The sequence below is a fragment of the Wyeomyia smithii genome, chromosome 3 (assembly GCF_029784165.1).
Source record: "Wyeomyia smithii strain HCP4-BCI-WySm-NY-G18 chromosome 3, ASM2978416v1, whole genome shotgun sequence".
Lineage (NCBI taxonomy): Eukaryota > Metazoa > Arthropoda > Insecta > Diptera > Culicidae > Wyeomyia > Wyeomyia smithii.
Genome location: NC_073696.1, coordinates 244,489,033 through 244,513,229, shown reverse-complemented (window position 1 = coordinate 244,513,229; position 24,197 = coordinate 244,489,033). Strand labels below are relative to the sequence as shown.

Genomic DNA, 24,197 nt, shown 5'->3' with positions numbered 1-24,197 from the left:
ATTTTTTTCATCGGTTTGACTGATTTTAGAAATGTATGAAGGTGCATTCTTGTAATTCGCATCAAAATCAAATCAATCAAAAAGCTACGTGGGACATGTGTAAAAGTATGTGTTTATTTGTTTCATCCCAGTGTGAGAATTTTCACACAAATGGGTTACGAATACGCTAATTCTAAAAGTACCTATTTAGTGTTTGCACAGCCTGGTTGAGCAGTGTTCAACATTTACATAGATTTATGTCTACTGCAAGACAAGTATACTCGCACTTTTAGGTATATTGAAATAAATTTAGAATGGATCTCCCGAGATGGTCTAACAAGCCAGTCGTCGTGGGTTCGAATCTCGGCTCGGGAGAAACTGTTAGTGTTAGTAGGATCGTAGCGCAAACCCTGCAATTGTCCTTTACACTAAACATTTGACTGCGAAATCTGTGTATAATGAACGAATTGGAACGTAGCACCAAGGCTTTGTTTACTTTGCTTAGCATAGATTTCAGAATATTCTTACGAACATTTGCTTCATTTGGTCAAACCAAACCTATCATAGCATGTTTAATTGGTCTCATATCATGTAAACACGTTTTGTTTTGTAACTTTTGCATGAACCATCGGATCAAACAAATGTCCGATGGAGACCTAATGGCCTTCAAGCGCTTCAAATTGCAGCCAAGGAAATCAAATCAATACATCCATTGCTGAGATAATCCAAATGTATTTTTCAAGATTGTTTTTGTACACTACGCATAATATTCTTCAATTGGTTACCTCCAAGATATTGCAATGCACTAGGCGTTTCCACAAGTTTTGTTTTTTTTTTTTTTCAACGTAGCTTTGGAAATTATCATTAAATTTCAAGTATATCTTTGAATAAAAATCTACCCTCCAAATCCTAACAAACGCAACTAGCACCAAAAGGACTCAAATCAGTCAAACCGCTGAAAGAAAAAATCGGTTAGTTTTTCAGTTCCTATATAAGCTGACCACATTTCGTTACGTCATTTCTGAATGAACCCTCGGATCAAAACGATATTTTCCGTCAAATAACTAGACTTTTAGCTCTTTCAAACGCGACTAAGAACAATTGAATTGGTATAGCCGATGCTGAGAAAATCGAGATATGATGGTCGTAAGAATGAAAATATTCACACATACACATACTTCCGCACACATACATACCTTATTCGATTTCGAAACAGCATTATTTGGTACCTATAGCTTCAGGTATGTATGCACTCGATGAAAAAAATAAGTTTGGACAAAATTAAGTTGTTTCTTGTCCAAAACAAATTCAAATGTTGTATGTGTGGAAAACCACACACCAGGGTAAACAACGTAAGTTTTTTTTAGGATGCAATGAAGGTTAAAAGATAAACCTTTCTAGGATAAAGGCAAAACTGAAACGTTCACCAAATACGTAGCAATCCTCAGTAATAAAAAAGGCAAGCATCATCGAAGATATATCATTAAATGCCAACGCTGTTCAATGAAACGGAGAAGAGAAGAAGTTCTTAGTACACGCGATAAGACACGAAAATCAAGTACTGATAGCAGTCTGAGACTACCAACTTCGTTTATCAGAAGCTTACAGCTCAGAGCTGTATCTTCCGTCGTCGAGCTAGGGTGTGAAGATTTATAATAAGGTTTGCAATCCCGCGGAACGATTTCTCGAAAAATGTCCCGGGATTTCCGGATCCTGCGAACAGAAATTCAATTCCCGATATCCCGGGATTCCCAAGTTCCTCTAAAAATTTCGCATATACAATAGTGCAAAAAGCTAAATCCACTATTGAAGCTCGAAACTGACGTCGTCGAAATGTAAAGCAGAATTAAAGCGAGCATTACACGAAGCGAATATTTGCTTGAAATGACGGTCAATATTTGCTTGTCGTGCAATAAATATCAAATTATTTGCTTCAAATACTTGTCAAACATATTTGCTGTCTTATTCAGTAAACGAAAAAATTAGACAAATATTTGCTTTGTCTATTGTCATTCCTTGCTAGTCGATTATTCAGTATTCTATCGCTTCCTTTCGGTTAGTCTCGTTCATTTACAGAAAACTGCTGAATGGCGTTCCAGTCAATCAATCAAATTTCACACGGAATCCTACTTTCTAATCAATGGTAATACCAACTCTATTTAGATTTGAAATATTGTTAGACCATTGGAAACAAGTGTTGCTACGCAGGTTATTCTTTAAACATATCTCGCATCGTGTAATGGAATAGCAAATATATTTGATGAAAAAATGAGCGATGAGGCTTTGCTACCGTTTAAACAAACAGAATGCTGAGCAAATTAAAGCTAATTTAACGGAAAAATGCCAGTGGATCGGAAGCGATTGTTTGACGACATGAAAACGCTGAAACCTCCTCTTCTGCAAATATGTGCAACTAAAATCGATCGCAAATTTCTGATGTAAACTTGAATTTTCTTCGTTTTGTTTTATTTTAATTTTGTTTTATTTCAAGAATCGTTTTTATGCGAATTGATACTGAAATTCAAACGACGTTTTGTCACTTGGTGTGATTTAGACTTAGGTAAAAACTTTTCTTATTCAGGCGGGATCTGAATAAGAATGTTTTTTCTGCCTTAGTCACACCCTCTTTCCATTTTTTTGCATCCTCTAAAAATTACATACATTGCCTACTTTACTAAAATTTTAAATGTAAGTCATAAGACAAAAATTGTAATTAGTTCATGAAGTGGCAAAGGAGAGTCTTTTTTAACCAGAATCACAACTGTGTGATTCATTTCTTCAACCCTGTTGAGGTCCCACCCTATCGATGTGCTAGTTGAATATTATGGGCTGCGAGATCTGAAGAAATGTCGTTACAGTTTGTCACGAAGGGCCCATTCTACAAACATGTACTGTACAGTAGCAGCTGAAAACGATGACAATCTTCTATGCATTTCACGACGAAATATAGTTTTAGGTCATCCACGTATACAAGTTTACATCCATCACCAAGCAAAATACCGACGTCATTTGAAAATATTGTAAATAGCAGCGGTCCCAAGTTATTTCCTTGAGGTACACCACCCAAGTTGATAAACTGAGCTGGGATATACGCTCTCAATTTCACACAAAGCAACTAAGCTGTCAGAAGAACCAAGCAGGTTTATTTTGCGCAATAATATACGATGATTGATTCTGTCAAATGCGGTTTTTGAATCCGTGTAAACCACGTCCATTCGGCATTTCATTTCCAGTGGTGGCGTGAAACCATTATGCGTGAATTCCAACAAAATCGTAGTAACCGAACGTCATGGCATAAAACCACGCTGATCTGTAGAAAAGAAACACTTCATTCCAGCAGGAAGACTTCGATTAACAATAATTTCGAACAATTACGATGCAGCCGATTGATTTGTAACTCTTTGGTAGTACTGAATATTACTTTTATCTTTACTTTCAACACCGGAATCAAAAACGATTGCCTCCAGATTTTCTGAAATTTACACTGTTCAAATAAACTATTAAAAATTAGGCAGAGTGGGAAAACTAATGGAGCACATCTACGGAACATAACAGCTGGAATCCCTTCAGACCAGGGGCAAAGAAGTTTTTGAGCTTATTGGTCGCAGCAGTGATCATTGTTCCTCATGTAATCTGAGTGAAAGTGATAGTCATCAGTCTGAAATTTACTCAATATGCCGTGCTTACGCTACGCTACGCTTCACTACTCTAAGATTTAGAATTTAGAATTTACGATTAAGAATACAGGATACAGGATTTTGGATTCAGGAATTGTGATTTAGTATTTGAAATTTCGGATATGGGATTTCGAATTAAAGATACAGAATTTAGGATTATGGATTTAGGATCTAGGGCTTAGGATACAGAATTTATGATTCAGAGTACAAGATTCAGAATGAAGGTTTAGGATTTAGGATCATTAGGAATTCTGATTTAGGATTTGATTTTTGGGGGGATTTGGGATTTAGGATCTATTTATTTATTTCATTAAGCAAATATAAACCACATACAATATTTCATTACAGATACTACTTGAAATTAATTTATTCTTCCGAAATTATTATGCCAGTGGCTTCGCATACTGACGCATCATACGATTTGTGGAGTTTGATTTTTGTATAATATATTCCACACTGTTTTTCTTAAAAATAGTTTTCTTGTTCTGAGATGACGCGAGAGCGAATAAACGCTGGGTTGAGATAGTAATGCATCTCAGTCTATACGGTTGGAAATAATGTCCTTGATGAATAATAGCATTGCAAATTCGCGGTGTTGATTAAGTGTTCGCAGATATATGGGCATACAACGTGCTTCATACGATGGCAGAGGAGATTTAGTCCAATTCAGCACACTATTCGCTTCACTTGCGATGGAGTTATTTTGTTCTGCTAAAGTAGGCTTGCTGTCTAGGATTACTCTAAAGTTTCACTACCATCTGGTATTTTTGTGGAATTTGATTTTCTAGAAATGTTACAATAAGTTATGTTTCCATTCTTAGAATGATTGATGTTGTGTTACATTTTGACGTATATTTACGTCTTTCGGCAATATCCTGGGATTGTAAAAAAATTTCAAATGCTTCAATTACAAATGCTTATCATATAACTTCCATGAATCAATAGAACTGTACCCAAAATCACGTACTCCCCTGTACGACTCCAACACACCATATCCAGAAAACGCACAACAAGCAATTAAGCACTACATGGGCATCGATCGTCTTTACCTCGTCGAACGAAAACAAACGCGCTGATCAATGCGATAATAATCAAACAAGCATACTGTTACCGATAAAATAATTGTCACACCAATGTGGAATCTCTTTCCAACTTATTAATTGAATCAGCTTATGCAACAAATAACCAATATAATGCAGCAAGAATCATCTTTTAGAAAACCCCATTATTTTCAATAAAGAACTATCTCTTTTTCGATACATCGCGAAACAAAAGAACTGTCCTTTTAGGTTTATGCGATTCTTCTCTGGATAAGCAGATAAGGATAGGAAACAAGGCCAAATTCCATCCGATATGAATATTTCCGAAACCGAGATGAAATCCAAAGGCCGTAAATCGACACCAAATGGCATTTTGATGTTTAAAATGGTTACTTCCGGATTCTGGAAATGGCCAAAAATGACTAAATACTTTTGAAATCTTGGGTGGTCGCTTCCGATTTTGGGAAAACAGCCTAAAACAGCCGAATATCATCCATGAGTTTTCCGGAAGCGAGATGATATTGAGAGACCTCCGTTACCATTTTGAATCTCTTAAGAGCCACCCAATATATCCAGAGAGTTTATTTGTCTAGTGTTGACCAAAAGTTACAGACTTTAACATGATGAGACAAGATAGTTTATCGTAATCTTAGCATTAGAGGAAGTTGGAAGAGATTTATAGGCTCAGAATTGTGTATTTTCTAACATATTGCAAAAAATGCATGTGGCATGCTGTCGTAATTTTACGTTAACCTTGCGGTCGTGTCTTATACACAATCTCTTGATATTTTAGACATTGCTAAATTTGCTGAATTCCACGAAGAGTTTCATGTCATCAGCGTAAATTAATATAATTTTTAATTTTACTAAGCACTAGCTGACCCGGCAAACGTTGTCTCGCCTATTTTAGTGTTCAATTTAATAATTTTGAATATTTCAAATTCATTGATTCCTTGCGATTTGTTTATATCATTTGAAATGATTGGTTTTATCGGAATGACAACATCCTCGACTTTTGGCTTTTGTATATCACTTCTATTCCGGAAATATATTGAATGCATTTCAGTTATTTTCGTTTTTTTTTAGAAACTGAAAGTGGTCATTTTCGAATTCAAAATGGTGTCCAGAATCAATGCTTAGCTTCTATATATCATTTCGATTACGGAAGTATCCATATGTAGTAGTATTCGATTATTTTCGGCTGTTTCCCGGAAGTTGCCATTAAACAATTCAAACTGATGTCTGAGGTCAATATTTAGCTACTTGCATCATTCTGGATCCGGTGATACACATATTGGGTGATATTTGGTCACTTCAGGCTATTGTTCAGAAACCGGAAGTCGCCATCTTGGATTTCACAGTGGCATTAGGAGACAATTTTTGGCCTCTAAGCGTTTATCTGGTTGAAGTGACGCTGTGTTTCACTCATATTGAGTGGTATTCTGTCATTTTCGGCTGTTTTCTAGACACCGGAAGTCATCATCTTACAATTTAAAATGTTGTCTGAGGTCGATTTGTGGCTTCAGTGCATCATAAAAATCCCGGAAATACCCATATTGGGTGGTATTTGGGCATTTGCCGCTGATTTTCAGAAACCAGAAGTCGCCATATTGGATTTCAAAATGGCATTAGAGGACAGTTTTTGGCCTCTGAGCGTCATTCTGGTTGAAGAAACACTCATATTGGATGGTATTTGGTCATTTTCGGCTGTTTCCAGACACCAGAAGTCGCCATCTTACAATTCAAAATGTTGTCTAAGGTCGATTTGTGGCTTCAGTGCATTATAACAATTCCAGAAATACCCTTATTTGGTCTTTTGCCGCTGATTTTCAGAAACCGGAAGTCGACATCTTGGATTTCAAAATGGCATTAGGAGACAGTTTTTGGCCTCTGAGCGTCATTTTGGTTGAAGAAACACTCATATTGGGTTGTATATGGTCATTTTCGGCTGTTTTTCAGACACCAAGAAGTCGCCATCTCGGATTTAAAAATGGCATTTGGAGACATGCCAGAAGAAGGAAGGGTGTCGAAACATTATGGACATGTTTGTTACATCTACAAACATTCACTTGCCAAATTTGGTTATATTTGCTTGATTGGTTCTCGAGCTGTGCGAAATTTGAGTATCATTTGTATAGGACCCCTCCCTCATAGAAGAGGGAGGGGTGTCAAACCATTATGGATATATTTGTTACCCTTAAAAACATCCACCTACCAAATTTGTTTCTATTTACTTGGTTAGTTCTCTATATGTGCAGAAATTTGTGTTTCATTTGTATGGAACCCCTCCCTTCCAGAAAAGGGAGGGGTTTCGAACCAATATGGACATATTTGTTACTCCTAAAAACATCCACATACCAAATTTGATTGTATTTGGTTGATTGGTTCTCGAGCTGTGCGAAATTCGTGTTTCATTTGTATGGGACCCCTTCCTTGTTGAAGAAGGAGGGGTGTCAAATCATTATCGATATTTTTGTTACCCATAAAAACATCCTCCTACCCAATTTGGTTCTATTTACTTAGTTAGTTCTCTAGATATGCAGAAATTTGAGTTTCATTTGTATGGAACCCCTCCCTTCCAGAAGAGGGAGGGGTGTCGAACTAAAATGGACATATTTGTCACTCCTAAAAACATCCACATGCCAAATTTGGTTTCATTTGCTTGGTTAGTTTTTGAGATGTGCAGAAATATGTGTGTCATTTGTATGGTGGCCCTCTCTTCCAGAAGAGGGAGGGGTCTCAAACTACCATGAAAACTTTTCTCGGCCCCTAAAACCCCTACATACAAATTTTCACGTCGATCGGTTCGGTAGTTTCCGAGCCGATATGGATCAGACAGACAGACCGACAGACAGACAGACAGACCGGACTGCATTTTTATGGGTATAGATAAAGCAATTCGTCAGTTGAATTCAATACTGGCACAACTCAAAATTTTGCAGTTTTGAGTTATTGATGGCAAACGATGCCAAATACTATAAAGTTTCATCTCACAAAGACCCGTTTCAAAATTCACAATATTTCTAGAAATATAAGTAGATGTGCCTTTATTGCACAAAGCTAAAATATCCCTAAAAAGACGGAAAAATGAGGTTCCAACTCTTATCACTTGCTTATTACATGCACATGATAGACCCGAACAAGTTCAATTAAAATTGGAATTTTTCACGAAAATGAAAAGAGAAATTTTCGGCGCAAATTTTCAAACGCGTTTTTCTCGAAACTATGAATTTTGAGTTGTGCCAGTATTGAATTCAACTGACGAATTGTCATTTACATACAGAATGGATAGAAATGGATCCAAATGTGAACTCTGGGGCACACCGAAGGAGACTGAAATGGGTTAAAGAGTTCGTTTGGAATGTGTACTCTTTGTTTGTGATTTGTTAGACATGACCGGAGACAACACAGAAGTTGACAGCTTTAAGAGTAATAATGGTATAACGACTCAGTCAAACGCGTTACTGAAGTAAGCGTATAGAGCTTCAACGTACGTTAGGGCTAAATGTTATAAATTCCGAAAGATTCAAACTTGTTGAGCGACTTTTATAGTGTCATGGTTTATTACCTGCTGAAATTTTTCAAGTGTTTTAAAATATTTTTAATGCATTAAAAAATGGCAATTCCTGATCTTGAAATGGGGGCACCAAAGTAAAAGTAATAAAAAGTTCTTAAGGAAGATACTTTAGAACGTGGGATGTACAATGTACAAATACATGGTGAGAGATTGTAGTTTAAACTTCTTGAAAGAATTTCGCAAAAAGGTTACAAATTTCGGATGAGTTTACATCTACTCGTCCATTAAAAGGCATTCGTAACGAGAAAGTGCTACTTTTCAGTTTCGTGTTTACGTAGTTGATTTTTTTAATGTTATTATGCAAATTAATTTTTGCTAGTAGGTTTTTACATTGTTAATTCTATTTGGGATTAGGAATCTGGGACTTTAAATTCAGAATTTAGGATTGAGTAGTATTCAAGTTTAGTTACTTCAATATTTTTGATAAATTTATTTGCTATAAATAACATGTTAAAATTTGAAATTTAACCTAAAACCGGTTTCAAGAAAAGTAAGTGAGGTAAGTAAGTAATAGTAACGGTAGCCAAAACCAAAAAAAGAAAAAAAGCTGAAAATAAAGTACGAAAATTGTTTTAGTCCTCATTTCAAGGCGACAGCATATTTAGTTTAAAATATTAAAAAATGCGGAAACATACATTTAAAAGTCCAACTATAACGTAAAAACTATTTTCACATAGAGAACGACCTCAAAAAACGCCCTAGAATCGAAACGGAAACGTTTTACATAGTTAAATTCCTCCGAAGAATATTTGGCCTCACGATGGTAGTAAAATTGACCGCTCAATTGCCCACGCCTATGGCCACAGCAGGTCAGGCAAATTGCGTGAGAAGCAAAGCATCGCTGCCTGCCGCTGAACGAAAATGCTTCCGGCTATCCAGTTAGACAATAAGTCCTGATGCCAACACCGAAGCGAAACGACGTTTACCGCATGGTAGCTGTAAGCTGTTTATGTTTGCGGCATCGGGAAGCAATCAAAGTGGTTGTCCTCATCTCAGCCATACCTTAAATTCTGGGTAGCGAAATTATAGAGCAACCCATAGCATACGCTTAAAGTTTACCACTAAAAAGTTGTTGTTCAAAACATATGGTTCAGCTTTAATATGTGGATGGTAATTCTTTCAACTTCGCATTCGGTGAACAGCCTGGAGTTGTTTTCGTGCTTTGAAGAAATGTACGATTTTTTTTTTCAGCTGAGTTTGCTGTGCTTTTGTTTGTTTTCACAAAACTCCCGGGCATGACGGAAGAAAAAAAAAACAACAAATCAGCTCAGGCTTTCAGCAAGGCAGCTTTGCGAACTGGCTTTTTCTTCGCAGAGCAAATGTGTTTACATTTCGGGGAAGAGTTTCAGTCTGGCAAATCAACTGGTAGAATACGGCGATGACTTCATCTGATCTACAAGCTCACTTCTCGCATTGCAAATTCGCAATCAAGCATGTAAACGGCCTTAGATGTCTGATATTATGGAATTTAGCAGCCACCCTGTTGTGCAATTGACACGTAGCATGAATTGTCCTCGTGTCAACCCCAGCTGACAGCTCCCAATTAGGGCCTGTTAAGCACAACAATTTTCGCCTGTTCCCTCGCCTATCAGTGTTGCATTCGAGTGGAAGTGCGCCACGGCAACTGTGCGAAACCAAAGCAACAAGAACACAAAATAACAATACTTACGTGTACAATGGAATCGTCTGACCGCCCTTGTACCAGATGACCAAAATCGCCCGGTCGCCGGCGATCGGGGACGTGATGTTGCACTCAAGCTTTCCCATCATACCCTGTACCGCCTCGGCCACGTGCAGTGGAGCTGCGGGAAGAAACAAGACAAAGAAAATAAGGAATTAAATTTAATTTATCGCTTCGATTCAGCTTGTGTTCGATAGGTTCTCTCGGCGAGGAGAATCTCGAAAATGGGCAGCAGAAGGATAACGCAGAAAATCTCATTTGGACGATAAATTTTATTTAATTTCTCCAATAACCATGCCACTGTCTTTCGAAATACATTCCGTCTCCGAAATGTAGTTTTTCTCTCGTCTTCTTGTGTGAAAAACTTTGCTTCCAACTATAAAACACGAGCGTGGCAAGGGTGAGTTTACGTGAGTTATTAAAACAAACCGGCATCTAAAATCTTGTCCTGACCATATCCATGAGCTTTCGCTACTATCACAAATAGACAGCACAGAATAGTATTACGGTTAAAGGTTAACTAGTGATTGGGACGGGATTGGGAGAAGAACGGACCGATAGGAAAATTCTGCGGGTTATCCATAAATCAAGTTATACAGCAGGGTTGCTTTCCCCCATTACTCATTGGCAGTTTGCCGTTTGGCTCTCGGTGGGAAAGCCGGCTCCAGGCTGCATCGACACAGTTAGATACTTTGCTGCGGCACCGCAAAACGGTGCGCACTGCCGTCGGTGGCAATGCCATCAGGTGTGAAGCTGATAAGAGAGAAAGATATTTTCACCTGGTGGCGGTCGGGCGAACCACGGCAGACAAAACGTCAAATGAAAAGAATCATTCCGGTGTGGTGGCAAATAAGGCGAGTGCAGGTCGATTTTCCATTTCAATGGAGAGGATTTGTTGGGGAGGCGAAACGTACGACAAAAAAAAAACGCTGGTTGACTAGAAATACGGTACTAGTCTGACACGGATGGTGAGCTACTTTTGTGCGATTCTGAATGTGGCGCTTCGAGGAGTGGGAACCCAATACGGGTGGGAGTTTCTTGAGAATTGTTTAAGTACTGGTTCGGTGTTAATGAGGCAAACTTCAGGCAGTGCAGTTGAAATGTTAATTTTTTTGCAGCTTTCTCATCGTTTGATTTGTAATTTACTCAGCCGGCTGTTGGATGTTGTACGGTACGCGGGGTAAATTGCGAGGAGAAATCACTTCGTTTATCGAAAGCTCTATTTTCCACCTGGTTGGGTGCGGTTTCGTTTTAATTTGGAAGAATTGTCTAGAAATGCCAGCAGTGAAGTTCGAATTTGTCCTTTTTCAATCGCTAACGAGGATGGATATTCACGGCGGCTGCTGAAGAAAGGACGGGTGCAAATTATGCACTTCGAGTTATGGTTATGAATTAAAATTTCTCTTTATCATTGATCATAGAAGAGGAATCGGTGTTCACGAATGGTGAACTGGATTTGTCTGACTTGTACATTCAAATATTTTTTGCTTACACAATGGCTTTTTTCCGCAAGAAATTAGTGACGTAAATCATCACTTAAGAGAAAATTGGTCAGCGAGAGTGGGAAATCATCACGGTTGATTATTTGCAAATGGCTTTGGACCACCAAAACAACTAGCTTTTGACCTCGAAGATGACAAAATAAGCTATGCGCCTACCAAATCGTGAAAAATTGTGGTTTTAATAATGCTAGCCACTGCACTACTGGAAAATATTAAACATTGTTGAACACAGATTTCGTCCAATCAGAGCTAAAACAAAAGCATATCATACAGACGTCGTTTCGAATTCCAAAACAGCTTTTGGGCTCTGCAATACTGATAAAATGGCCAAATACCACCCGATATGGGCATTTCTGGAATTGAAATGATGCCCAGAGACTGGAAATCAACTCTAGACGCTGTTTTGAATTCTGGAAAACAGCCTGAAATGTCCAAATATTACCTAATATTAGGGTTTGAAATACAAACCTTTATCAATGAATCCATTAGAAGTTTCAATTATTTTGTGTGACAAAGACAAAAATTTCAAGCGCCAATTTCAATCATTTTGTTTTTTTTTACGAGCTGACCCTTGTTTTCGTTTCCTCTTACTACAGAGACATCTGAAACTTGCACGAATATACTCATATATTACTAGAATGTTGCACTAACATAAAACCATAGTTAAAAATGAAGAATAAAAACGTCAGGAAAATTTCCGGAAATTTGGAAAAAATTCGTTATGTTTCCAGTTTACAAAAGTAGTGATTGCAGCAACGTCAAAAAATACCGCAGCATCACTAGTGTAGGGGTATTCCCCACTAGGACTTGTGATCACTTATAAAACTTATAAAAGAAACATGTGACGTCCTGTACGTGCACTTAGTGCACGGAATCACCTTTTCTGGATGATGGAAATGATTGATTTTATTGACAATTTTGCTTAAATATTAAACTACGGGTTACTCAGAGCGTGAGGCTCTCGTACTACCGTTTATCTATCTATCTTATTTAGGCCTACAGTATTTCTTGGCCTGTCTCTATTTCGAACTTATTTTTAGTACATACTTTCGACTATTTGCTGAGAACATTAGAGCGCGTGCATCGGAGCACGTGCGAGAGCGCGCATTTACTCAGAACCGCGCGCAATCGTGAGCGCCTGAGTGCAACCGTGAGTTACGCTGCGCCTCCGGCTTCTGTTTTGATTAGAGTTTAATTGAAAAGCTAAACATTGTGGGGCATGATCGTTAGGATATTTACATTTCGTAAGGCACCGATCGTTCGACGACTTATAACCTGGACGCTTGGTTATTGTTTTAAAACGATTCATAATAAGGCTGTTTTTATCATTTATCTGTTTGGTTGCATAATAAAAATGCCTTCATAGCATTCTAGAGCATTCCTATTATCAATCGTTGTTCTGTTCGGCCAACGATTGATAATAGGAATGCTCTAGAATGCTATGAATGAAGTGAACTCTGCGGCAAGCTAATGCTCTAGTTCATGTTAAAATTGTGTTGATTCTCTACAGTATTGAATAAGCTCGGCAGCAAACTATGGTTTTAGCCTGAATTCTGATGCATCGTGACGGAACATTGAGTAATCTTCGCGGGGTGTGACGTCACACTAGTTTGTCTGCTGGTTCTAAACGTTTTGAAATAGTCGTGGATGCAACTATACTGCGTAGCTCTAGACAGAAGCGCAGGTGGACGTGATACCTACTGTTTTGAAAGCTGCTTTTGACCGTATAAATCACCGAATGTTTCTGGACAAGATCTTACAAATGAATGTCTCACAACAATTCGAAAAATGTCTGTACTCATATTCGAGCGATAGAGTAATGCGAGTAAAATTATGATCACATATATCGCCTATATTCACTAATAAATCTGGTGTACCTCAAGGCAGCAGTTTGTGACCACTGCTGTTTATTTTATTTTTGAATGACACTGCTGCTGGACTCAAAAATCGGACGTTCGAATCATTCGAATCATTGTATCGCACTCTTGTCTATCCTATCTTCGAAAACACAAACCTTGTTTGGATGCCACACCAGCGTACGGCTCATCGAAACCTGCTTTGGCGACAACCTGATAATCTGCTCCCATATTCAGGCCGTTGCTGTTTGCGCAATCCAATTACCCTGGAAAGCTTTCACGAAACACAACAGGTATTGTTTGCAGCAAAGTTGTTGAATATTGAGGTATATTCACCTGAACTCCTTCCGGTGTGTAATTTTCACGCATCTCCAAAAACCTTACGTTGATGGTCGTCTATTGACAAGTCATTCACATCGTAAGAACTTCGGTCGCAATATTTTGAGTTTGGTAATCTTTAAGCTAGCTTGGATAAGTTTAGTTCCTCAAGACTACCAGTCAGATAAATTTTGTACGCAAATGAACAAATAAACAAATTGTGACTAAGTTTAAAATTGTTTGCGTTCAGATCACCCCGCCGCACAGTGGGGAATCGCTGGGCATCAGCCAAAAAAAAATTTTTCGTTAGCTGTTTCATAATATTTTTCCTTTATTGCTATAACATTCAAGTGTCTAAATCCAAAATTCGGGCGCAATATCATGAAATCTGATTTTTTATGACTCTTCGAAGCTTGGCGAACTGACGTTTTTTGTCTATTTTTTGAAAAAAAGTACATTACTTTGAAACGCTCTGTAGCTTAAAGGATAGCTTGGATTTTTTTAACGTCAAAGGAAAAGTTGTTGTAAATATTGTGCAAAACAAACCCTTTTCATTAGATATTGTAAAATTTGGTCATAGTAGGCCTGACACTAGAAAAAATTAAAAAAAAACGTGATTTTTTGTAAAAAGTAGCTTAAAAGTTTAGTTGCCGCAGTTCGCCACGGTTGTGACTACATTCAAAATTTAGGTAAAAACGTAAGCTTTCAAATGCATACTATCCGTTGCTGCGCAAAACTGCGCAAATTGTCACTTTAGTGAAAAAAGCGATAGCAGATTTTTTTAGGTTTTATTTTTGAAGTTGAAATTTCATCCAGGATTAATTTTAATCATAACCATGATACCCCATTAATGAAAATTTATGATACCGTACTCAATCCGTAAAGATAAAATATAAATTTAAACAAAAATCACAAAATTTATCAATAAATAGTTATAAAATAAACGTTAAACAAGAAACCAGTAAACAAATCTTTATGTAATATTGATTATGTCAAACTTTATAACTTTCTGCAAATTTGAAACAATATTAAAAACATTCAGCTCGTTTCAATTTATGATCATGAAATTCGCTAAACTGATTGAAATGTCATGTACTAGCAGCAAATTCATACCATCAAACTCCGGCTAACAGTATCCCGTTTGAAGATTGCTTTTGCTTCGCACTGGTTTGCATACAAAAGTAAAGCACACATTTTGCTTTATGAGAAAAAAAAAAACATAGAACAGTCGTCTCCCTCCGCATCTTTTCGTATTCTTTAGAACGTTGTGTCGTTCCTGTGTCTTGGTTTTCAAATTCATAAATTCGTAGAATTTAATTATGGAGTTTTTAACTTCAGCGGCTCCACCTAATTCAATGTCTAGTAAGTTGTCAATTCATGTTATACATGTATTTAAATGTCCTCTTTCAACCATAGAAACGGGATTAAGAAGATAACATATATATGAAACAATGAAACATCGAAAATTACTAGAAGAAATGAAAATTGCAGCGAAAGACATTTTTACTGCTGATCAGTATAATGAACTTCAAATTTTCTGGAAACAATTCAACACGAGATTTAAGCGATCACAGCGGAAGATGGTGGTGCTGATGATGATTTTTCCAATTTGTAATTGGTTTGTATTACTTATGTTGTTTTAGTTTATTAAAAAAATATATCTATATTTCGGCAAAATTTGTTTAGTTCGAGGGGTCATCCATAAATTACGTTTTTTTTTCGCCCGGTGGCACTACTTGTAGTCAATGATCATAAAATTCTATAAAAAAGGAAAAAATAGCCAAAAATATATTAAAAATTGGATTTCGTGTTTTATGGACGGCCCCAAACAAAAAATGGATGCCAAATTCGTGTTCAGCGCCCCAAAATTATGTAAATACCAAGTTTTTGTCGCATTTATCGACACTTTTTTTGCTTGGCCAGCCTTTGTATGGAGTCGCCCCACTGTGCGCTGTTCGGGCATCCTCGTCGACAGAAAATACCAAGGCCTCTATACGCGGATCTTTGCCGGTCGCTCATCCGCCATACGTGCTACGTGGCCAGCAGGCTTGTCTTTTCTCCTCGGAGAAACACTACCGTGTAGGAAATTATCTTTCACTGCACAAACAACTACTGTCACACTGATGAGCTTAGCAACGCACTTGCTTGAAGAGAGCAGTGAATCGAGTGTATCAGAGGAGCTCGCAAAAATAAAACAGCGCTTAGCTGTGATGTAAGCAGCAAGTGTGTTGGTTGTTCTACGAGGAACAGAGACACAGCACAAAATAGAAAAAACTGTAGTGCAGAAAATTGCAATGCGCAGCTCTCATACTGGACAAGAAGAGAACGGTGAATACTCACTCTACTGTTCTCACATATTGAGGAGTATACCAAGCATGGTGGCCAGCCGTGTTTCATTAGCTTGACCGACTATTGATGGCAGGATTCTACGGTTGAAGACGTCAAGCGCTTGCCGATCAGCCTCCTTCCACGTTTACGATTAATATCTATAGAGCGCCACCGGGAGGATCAGCGTCCCTCAGAGCGCGTATTTCGTGGGGATCTGTAGGCGGCGGGATCTAAGCTGGCTACGCAATCCAACGCCCGTAGGACGCTTTATGCCATCCACCATGTATTTCGGTTTAGCAGTGTTCATGGTAAATTAAATTCTTGCAACTTCTATCCTGAGAGTCGTGAAGGTCTCTTCCACAGCTTTACGATTAACACCAAGCAAGCATGTACGACTTCATGGTAATAATACCGCTCCTCTGTATACCTGCCATTCGTACAGCAACTTCCAAGGCTATGTTGAACTGCAAGTTCGAGAGCCCGTCAAGCATAAATTTCCACAACTGGCTGCGTTTCACTGAGAGGAACGCCTCCTTGAAGTCTATAAACAGTTAATCTGCAAGCTATGTTCTCAAAACGTGTCGAGGATCTGTCTCAAGGTGAACATCTGGTCCGTTACAAATCGTCCCGCTCGAAAACTGTACTGGTATTCACCAACATAGGCATCCTGCGACGGCCTTAGTCTATGAGACAGAATGCGGTAGTGAATTTTATATGCGGAATTGAGGAAGGTCATGCCTCGATAGTGGCTATACTCGAGTCTGTGTCTCTTTTGATAGATAGGGCTTATAGATATCTTTCCAACCAGTTCATAAAAAGTTTTTCCTCAGACCATGACTTCAGGATAATCTGCTGAACCACATTATACTACCGCTCGCGCACGACTTTAAGAGACACTACCGTGTAGAAAATTATCTTTCACTGCGCAAACAACTACTGTCACACTGATGAGCAAAGCGACGCACTTGCTTGAAGAGAGCAGCGAATCGAGTGTATCAGAGGAGCTCGCAAAAAAAAAACAGCGCTTAGCTGTGATGTAAGCAGCAAGTGTGTTGGTTGTTCTACGAGGAACAGAGACACAGCACAAAATAGAAAAAACTGTAGTGCAGAAAATTGCTATGCGCAGCTCTCATACTGGACAAGAAGTGAACGGTGAAAACTCACTCTACTGTTCTCACATATTGAGGAGTATACCAAGCATGGTGGCCAGCCGTGTTTCCTCAGCTTGACCGACTATTGATCGCAGGATTCTACGGTTGAAGACGTCAATCGCTTGCCGATCAGCCTCCTTCCACGTTCACGATTAATATCTATAGAGCGCCAACGGGATGATCAGCGTCCCGCAGAGCGCGTATTTCGTGGGGATAAAAAATTGCCCGATAAGTCCTTCCCAGTGGATTTGTGGTTCTTCAGCTCTCTGCAAGCCTTTTTCATCTCGTCCAAGGTTGGCAGATCCACAGCTTATCCACCTCTCCCAATTTTGTCTCCTGTTCCCTTTCGCCAACTCTCCTACCTGTCTAACCGTTCGCCAAGACCTCGAAAAGTTGTTTCCAACTCCTGGCCACCTGCGACTGAACGGTAATCAGGCTACCCTTCCTGTCACTACACATGGCAGGAACTGGCACCGTCCTGTCCTTAACTTCGTTAATCGCTTCATAGAAGCTCCTCGTGTCGTGCCTGGTGAAGTCTGGTCGTAGTTGGTAACATCTCAGCCAACCACGCTGGTGGCCTGGGTTTGAATCCCAACGCCGACATAGGTGTTGTTAGTTGTGGGGTGGCGTGATCCACTCGCAACCAACCCTACTGGTCTAAATTTAATCCTAGGCGACACCGGGAGATTTAAGAGGCGAAAAATCTCTGGGATCCCGCCTTTCATTGCACGAGGAAGCTAAGCTGTTGGCGCCGTTCCGTTAATCAACGGGCCGTAAGTTAGGGTCCTGGGTGAAGTCGCCTCCCCGAGCGTCGGTGATTGACACAACAACAGTGGCGGAACTAGACCGACGGAAAATAAGCGAGAGCAGACGGTTAGCGATAAAATAGACGGTCATATATGGGCCTCCGTAGCCGCAAGGTTACAGAATCCGCTTTGGTAAGCGAGTGGTCGTGGGTTCGAATCTTAGTAGAATCTGGCCATTTGGTTGTCAAAAGACTTTTAGCATGGGTTTATTCTCAGGCTCCCCACCACGTACCCTTCCTTCAATCTGGATTCTACAGTACCCCTGTTGACTCTCCTCCTAACAAAAATAAGTCCCTAGTATAACAAAACTGGTGTGAGTAACATATTGTAAGGATGGACAGAGGCTCGGTATAGTAGAGCAGTAAGCTTGAAACGGAAAAGTAATTGCACATAAGCACTGATATGAATGACAAGCGTATCACTTACTTCAATAGTGTTACTGCTAATAATATGAAGTGCGTAGTACAGAAAAAAACCTGAACAATATCACAATCGATCTAAGCTCTGGTCGCAGTGATGAGTCCACACAGAAAAAAAAATGGGCCTCCATCTAATGACACATTTCATTTCGTTCCCTAGTAGCGCGAAACCGACTGAAATTTTGTAACGAAATGTCCACAAAATACCTACCGCTTGGGGGAAGGGAAAGGAGGGCTGTCTCACAAAATGTTGCAACCTATGAGGAAAACTTTGAAGAACTATAGTCTGTTCCCGAAATTATAAGCACACCTAATGTCAACGGTCATTTTGAATCGATTGAAATGTTTCGAATTCTACTGGCTGCGTCCTTTTGTTTACACATTTCTGTACGTCATAACATCAAAAAACGGTTTAGTTTTTGAATACCTAAAAGGAATCCAAATCAAACCGCTTCTGTCAAACCAAGAGCCCAGAAACTGTATGATTCAGAATATTGCAAAAATTCTGGTTGCATCATCATGGACGATGAAACATATGTGAAATTGGACTATAAAAACCTTCCTGGGCCACAATATTTCACTGTAAGCAAAAATAAGGATATCCCCGAAACGGAGAAAGCCATTTTCACCGAAAAACTTGGCAAGAAGGTGATGGATTAGGAAAACCTAAATTAATCCGACTAGCGGTCAGACTCAGCCTTTCTCATTCAAACTTATTGTTTGTAAAAATAGATTTACATGAATGCTTAAATCCAATAAAGGTATATTCACTCTTTGGGTTCAAAAATATTGATGTTGTAATTTTTTTTTTATTATTTATTTGAACAATATAACATATATTCTACAAATCACACTTAACTATAGTATACATTTTCCATTCAACTTCGTTACAAATAACAGTTTTTGTTTTAAAATATGTTCAAAAAGTGTTTAAATTCAATTGCAAATATTTTTCGTTTATTCCAACGCGTTTCACGGATTCTACTTTGCAACTCTTTTATATTTCCCGTATCATTCTTGACCAGACAATACGACATAGTTTCTACCATTAGCCATAATGCAGCCTTATACTTGAAATTTCTCTTGCTTATGCCGCAGAACAGCAGTTCTTGAGCGTCATTTATATTGATTTTGAATTTGTTTTTAATTATTCCATTCAGCCATCCCCAAATTAAATTCGAAGCTAAGCACATTTTAATCCTATGTTCCACTGTATCAATTCTTCTGCAATAATTGCACGTAGAAGAATCAACTCCTCTTACGCGATGATTGAAGAGCTTCACCTTGGATGGAATAATATCTCTTGTTACTAAAAACAACGTTGTCTTAGCATCAGATGACAAAAAACTACGACTGGTATTCTCAAAAATATTTTCCCAGAGCATATTTGGTCCAGTAACTTGTTGCTTGATCGTATTGTTCTGCAAATCAATCAGATAGTCGTAAAACTGTTGGCATGCGGTGTAATTTAAATTCCGAAGGCTTTGTGCCGTTTGAATCCAGTCACGCGTATTTTTTGTGAGACTCGCATTATTTTCTTGATGAAGCATGAATTCATCGATAATGGCTTGATTTTCGATACAAGAACATTTTTTATGAAAAGTGCTTTTGATTTTGATTCTATATCGACAAGAGAGAGACCTCCTTTGCATACTGGCAAATACAACTCTTTGCGCTCAACTTTAGAAAACTGACCCTTCCAAAGAAATTTGCCGCAGATATTTCTTAATAAGGCTATATGTGACTAATTGAAGTATAAAATATGAAATTTGACGTAATGTTAGTGCTTAAGAAATAGCGAAATAAAAGAAATGACACTTAATTTCGAACAATTTAATCACGAGCGATACCGGGAACGTTCAAATAGTACGATACCACATTTAAATCAAGTTGAGGCCGTATAGGGGTACTGGGGGTAAGCCCGGCCCCCTAAGGAAAATGATTCTTTAGTAGCACTTGATGGCGAATATTGTTATATTTCTTTCACAGAATCATTGCCCAGATTGTTTTCTACAAGATATGAAGGTTTTCAGTATGTTCAAACTGTTATTTTACAAGGAGTAGTGATGTTTTGAAACTAAGATAAAAACGACGTTTAGCAATCAGTGCGGGTGAAACCGGCACCCCTTGGGGGTAACACCGGCAACTAAGTTTGTTCATGAATTAACTCGAATTAACTGAACCAATTTGAATTCGGAAACCGCCGAATGAGAGATCTTACATTTCTGTATGTTACTGTTGAATTTGGTTGTTGTCAGTTAACTGGTTCTGGGTAGATTGCCGGAACAAGTTCCGGTGAACATTATGTATAAACAATGAAAGAAATTGATACTCGGCAAGCTTATCATGTGGCACGTTAAATCATATTATTAACTAGTTTCATTGAAGCCAGGAACACATTGACCACACCGGAGCATATTTCAAATACCACCGGAAAAGCCGTCAGTTTTGAGACTTGATTCAGTACATTTGACAGCTCTAATAACCCTTGGAATCAATAATAAATCACAGAAGAGCTTGAGCGCATGGTTCTAAGTCGATTAATTAATTTATTTATCAGCGAGACATCGGTAATAGTTGAGAAATATGTGTTAGTAACATCCAACTAGTCTCAGACCATGTCGGGCTTACCCCACTCACTGGGTGACGGTGTTACCCCGACAGCATACATTTTTTTAAAACGAGTATTTCTACAAATTTATCGCTTCAATTTACCTCAGATCGAATTCCTGTGATTGCTAACAATCCAGGCAATAAATTGTAGAGCAACGAAAAATTATTTTAGTCTTTTCAAATGAATAGAAGCTTAAGTTCCACTCACGAAAAATTACATTTGTTTACACATCAGCTGCAGTAGCGTATGTTTTGTCTATTATTTTGACGTTTGACGTTTCAAGGTGGCTTCGATGTGTCTTAAAATGTCTAAAATATTAAATACCAACACTTGACATATTCCAAAACACAGTTATTTAGCGTTTTCTAGTAAAATCCTAGTGGTGACGGTCTTACCCTCAGTGCCGGGCTTACCCCCAGTACCCCTATATTGATCAAAGCAGGTAAAGTGTTGAATAGTCTTTGAATTTCTTTACTTTCCAAAACTTTTGAACAGCATATCAAATTGTTATGAAGTTTGTTACTTGTAATTGTGAGAGATGACTCCTTTGTATGACACTAATTATGTTCAAATAAGTCGTTTAATACTTGAGATAATAGACTTTCGTTGTTTTACAAATTTAAATATAACGGTTGCTCAAGTTTGATTACAATCAAATCAAAAGGAAACGTATAGGGCTGCCAAACTTTGAAACAACGTGTTTAATCATAATTCATCAGTTAACCCTTAACTTGCCCGTTCATATGATATCTATATTGTTCAAATCGGTTGTGTAGTTTCTAAGATAATGAATTTTCGTGATTTTCACATTTCGATACATTACAGACGAAGTTACAGCTCGATTACAGCAAAATTCAATGGAGTGTTATGAGGCAGCTAGTCCTTTCATTTGATACTAATTCTGTGGAAATCGGTTCAACTATCTCTGAGAAAAGTGAGTGAGTCCAAGTAGTTTTCGGAATATATTTCTTTTCATAGCTGGATTTCACATTTTTAAACATAACAGGCAAAGTAATAATCCGTTTGCAAAAAAAAAATCATTAGTGTCCTATGGGGCAACAAGACCTTCCATATGACATTGATTTTATGAAAATCGGTCCAGCCATCTCTGAGAAACATGAGTTAGATTAAACAGTCTTCAGAACACGTTTCTTTCTGTAACTTCTGAACCATATGTTCAATCTTCATAAAATTAAAAAGTTGAGGGTTTTTAGGTAGCCCGTTCATTTGAAACCAATTTTATTCAAATCGGTTGTGTAGTTTCTGAGATATTGATGTTTCATGATTTTTACATTTTGATACATAACCTATAAACTAGAAATCATATTACAATATAATTTTATAGGGTCTTATAGGGCAACTAGACCTTTCATTTGCAATTGATTTCATTGAAATCGGTTCAGCCATTTCTGAGAAAATCGAGTGAGATTGGGAGAGCGTTATACAAACAGACACACACACACACACACACACACACATACACACACACACATATATATATATATATATATATATATATATATATATATATATATATATATATATATATATATATATATATAAATATATATATATATATATATATATATATATATATATATATATATATATATATATATATATATATATATATAAACATCAAATGCTCAGCTCTTCGAACTGAGTCGAGTGATAAACGACATCCGGCCCTTTTGAGCACTTTTATACCTGTAGTTTTTGCAGTGATTGCTATACCTTTTTAGGAGAAAGGCAATAGGAGAAAGGAAAAAAGTGAAATGATAGAAATGACTTTTAATTTCAACTTCAATCCCGAGCAAGGCCGCAAACATTGAAATAGTACAATATCAAATTTAAATGATGTTGAGGCCACATATTTTGATTGGAGCTATAGTTTTAAACAGTCTGCGGATTACGTTTCTTTCTATAACTTTCAAACCACATGTTTAAACATCATGTAATTCATTGTTTAAGGGTTTAAAAGCCCAATAATTTGAATTAAACTATGTTCATAGCTTCTGAGATATAAGAGCGATTTTCACATTCTGACGCAGCGCCAAAACTAAAAGTTTGATTACAATGAAATTCAATAGCAACCAAAACGGCGAATAGACCCTTCATTTGACACCAAGATAGAAAGAATCGGTCAGACCATTTCTGAGAAAAGTGAGTTCACATACGAAAAAAAGGTGCACATACACACGTACACACCGACACACAAACATATACATGCATACATGCAGAAAATGCTCGATTCGTCGTACTGAGTCGAGTAGTATATGACATTCGGCCATTTGGATCACTTTTCTACCTTTTAATTAGCCAGTGATCGTTAGGAGAAAGTCAATATGTTTACTTTCATTATGTGATTTCACATTTTTATGAACAACGGTCAAAGTTACAATCCGATTGCAATTAAATTAAATAGCAACCTATGGGGCAACTAGACCTTACATTTGACACTAATTTTGTGAAAATCGGTTCAGCCATCTCTGAGAAAAATGAGTGAGTTTAAACAACCTTAGGTAAACTTTTCTTTACATAACTTTTGAACCATATGTTCAATCATAACGAAATTTGAAAGTTAAGGGTTCTGGAGGCAGCCCGATCATTTGAAACCAGTTTTATTGAAATCGGTTATGTGGTTTCTGAGATATTGATGTTTCGTGATTTTTACTTTTGATACACAACCTCTAAACTAAAAATCCGATTACAATGAAATTCAATAGCAACCTATGGCGCAACTAGACCTTTCATTTGCAATTAATTTTATCAAAATCGGTCCAGCCGGCTCTGAGAAAAGTGAGTGACAAAAAAAAAGTTGCACATACACACACACATACACACATACACACATACATACATACATACATACAGAAAATGCTCAGTTCGTCGAAAGGGGTCGAGTGGTATATCACATTCGGCCATTGGGACCACTTTCATACCTTTGGTTTTTCCAGTGATTGCTATACCTTTCTAGGAGAAAGGCAATAAGGATCAATGGGCAATGATCATTTTTTTTTACAGTTGACTTCAATTATATAAAAACACCAGAATTAATCCACCTAGCAGTGCAGAAACCTTCGTTATACTAACTATTACTACACATAAATTTTTAATGCCAGTAAACCAAATTGTTTAAAATTAAATTGAAGACATGGTTTTCCAAAGGGTAAACAAAATACTGAATTTTTGACATAATCGAACAGTAATGATAACAAAAAACAGTAAAGATAACAATGATGCAGTTTT

General features: G+C 37.7%; 1 protein-coding gene across 3 annotated transcripts in view; it reads right to left on the bottom strand.

The window, feature by feature from the left end:
* The window catches only part of LOC129726833 (nephrin), a 571,231-nt gene that overhangs the window by 212,402 nt on the left and 334,632 nt on the right, over nt 1-24,197 (bottom strand). For all 3 annotated transcript variants that reach the window (XM_055683973.1, XM_055683972.1, XM_055683974.1), the window contains exon 2: nt 9,943-10,075. In XM_055683973.1, coding sequence (XP_055539948.1) covers nt 9,943-10,075 — 133 coding nt within the window. The remainder of the gene's footprint in view (nt 1-9,942; nt 10,076-24,197) is intronic.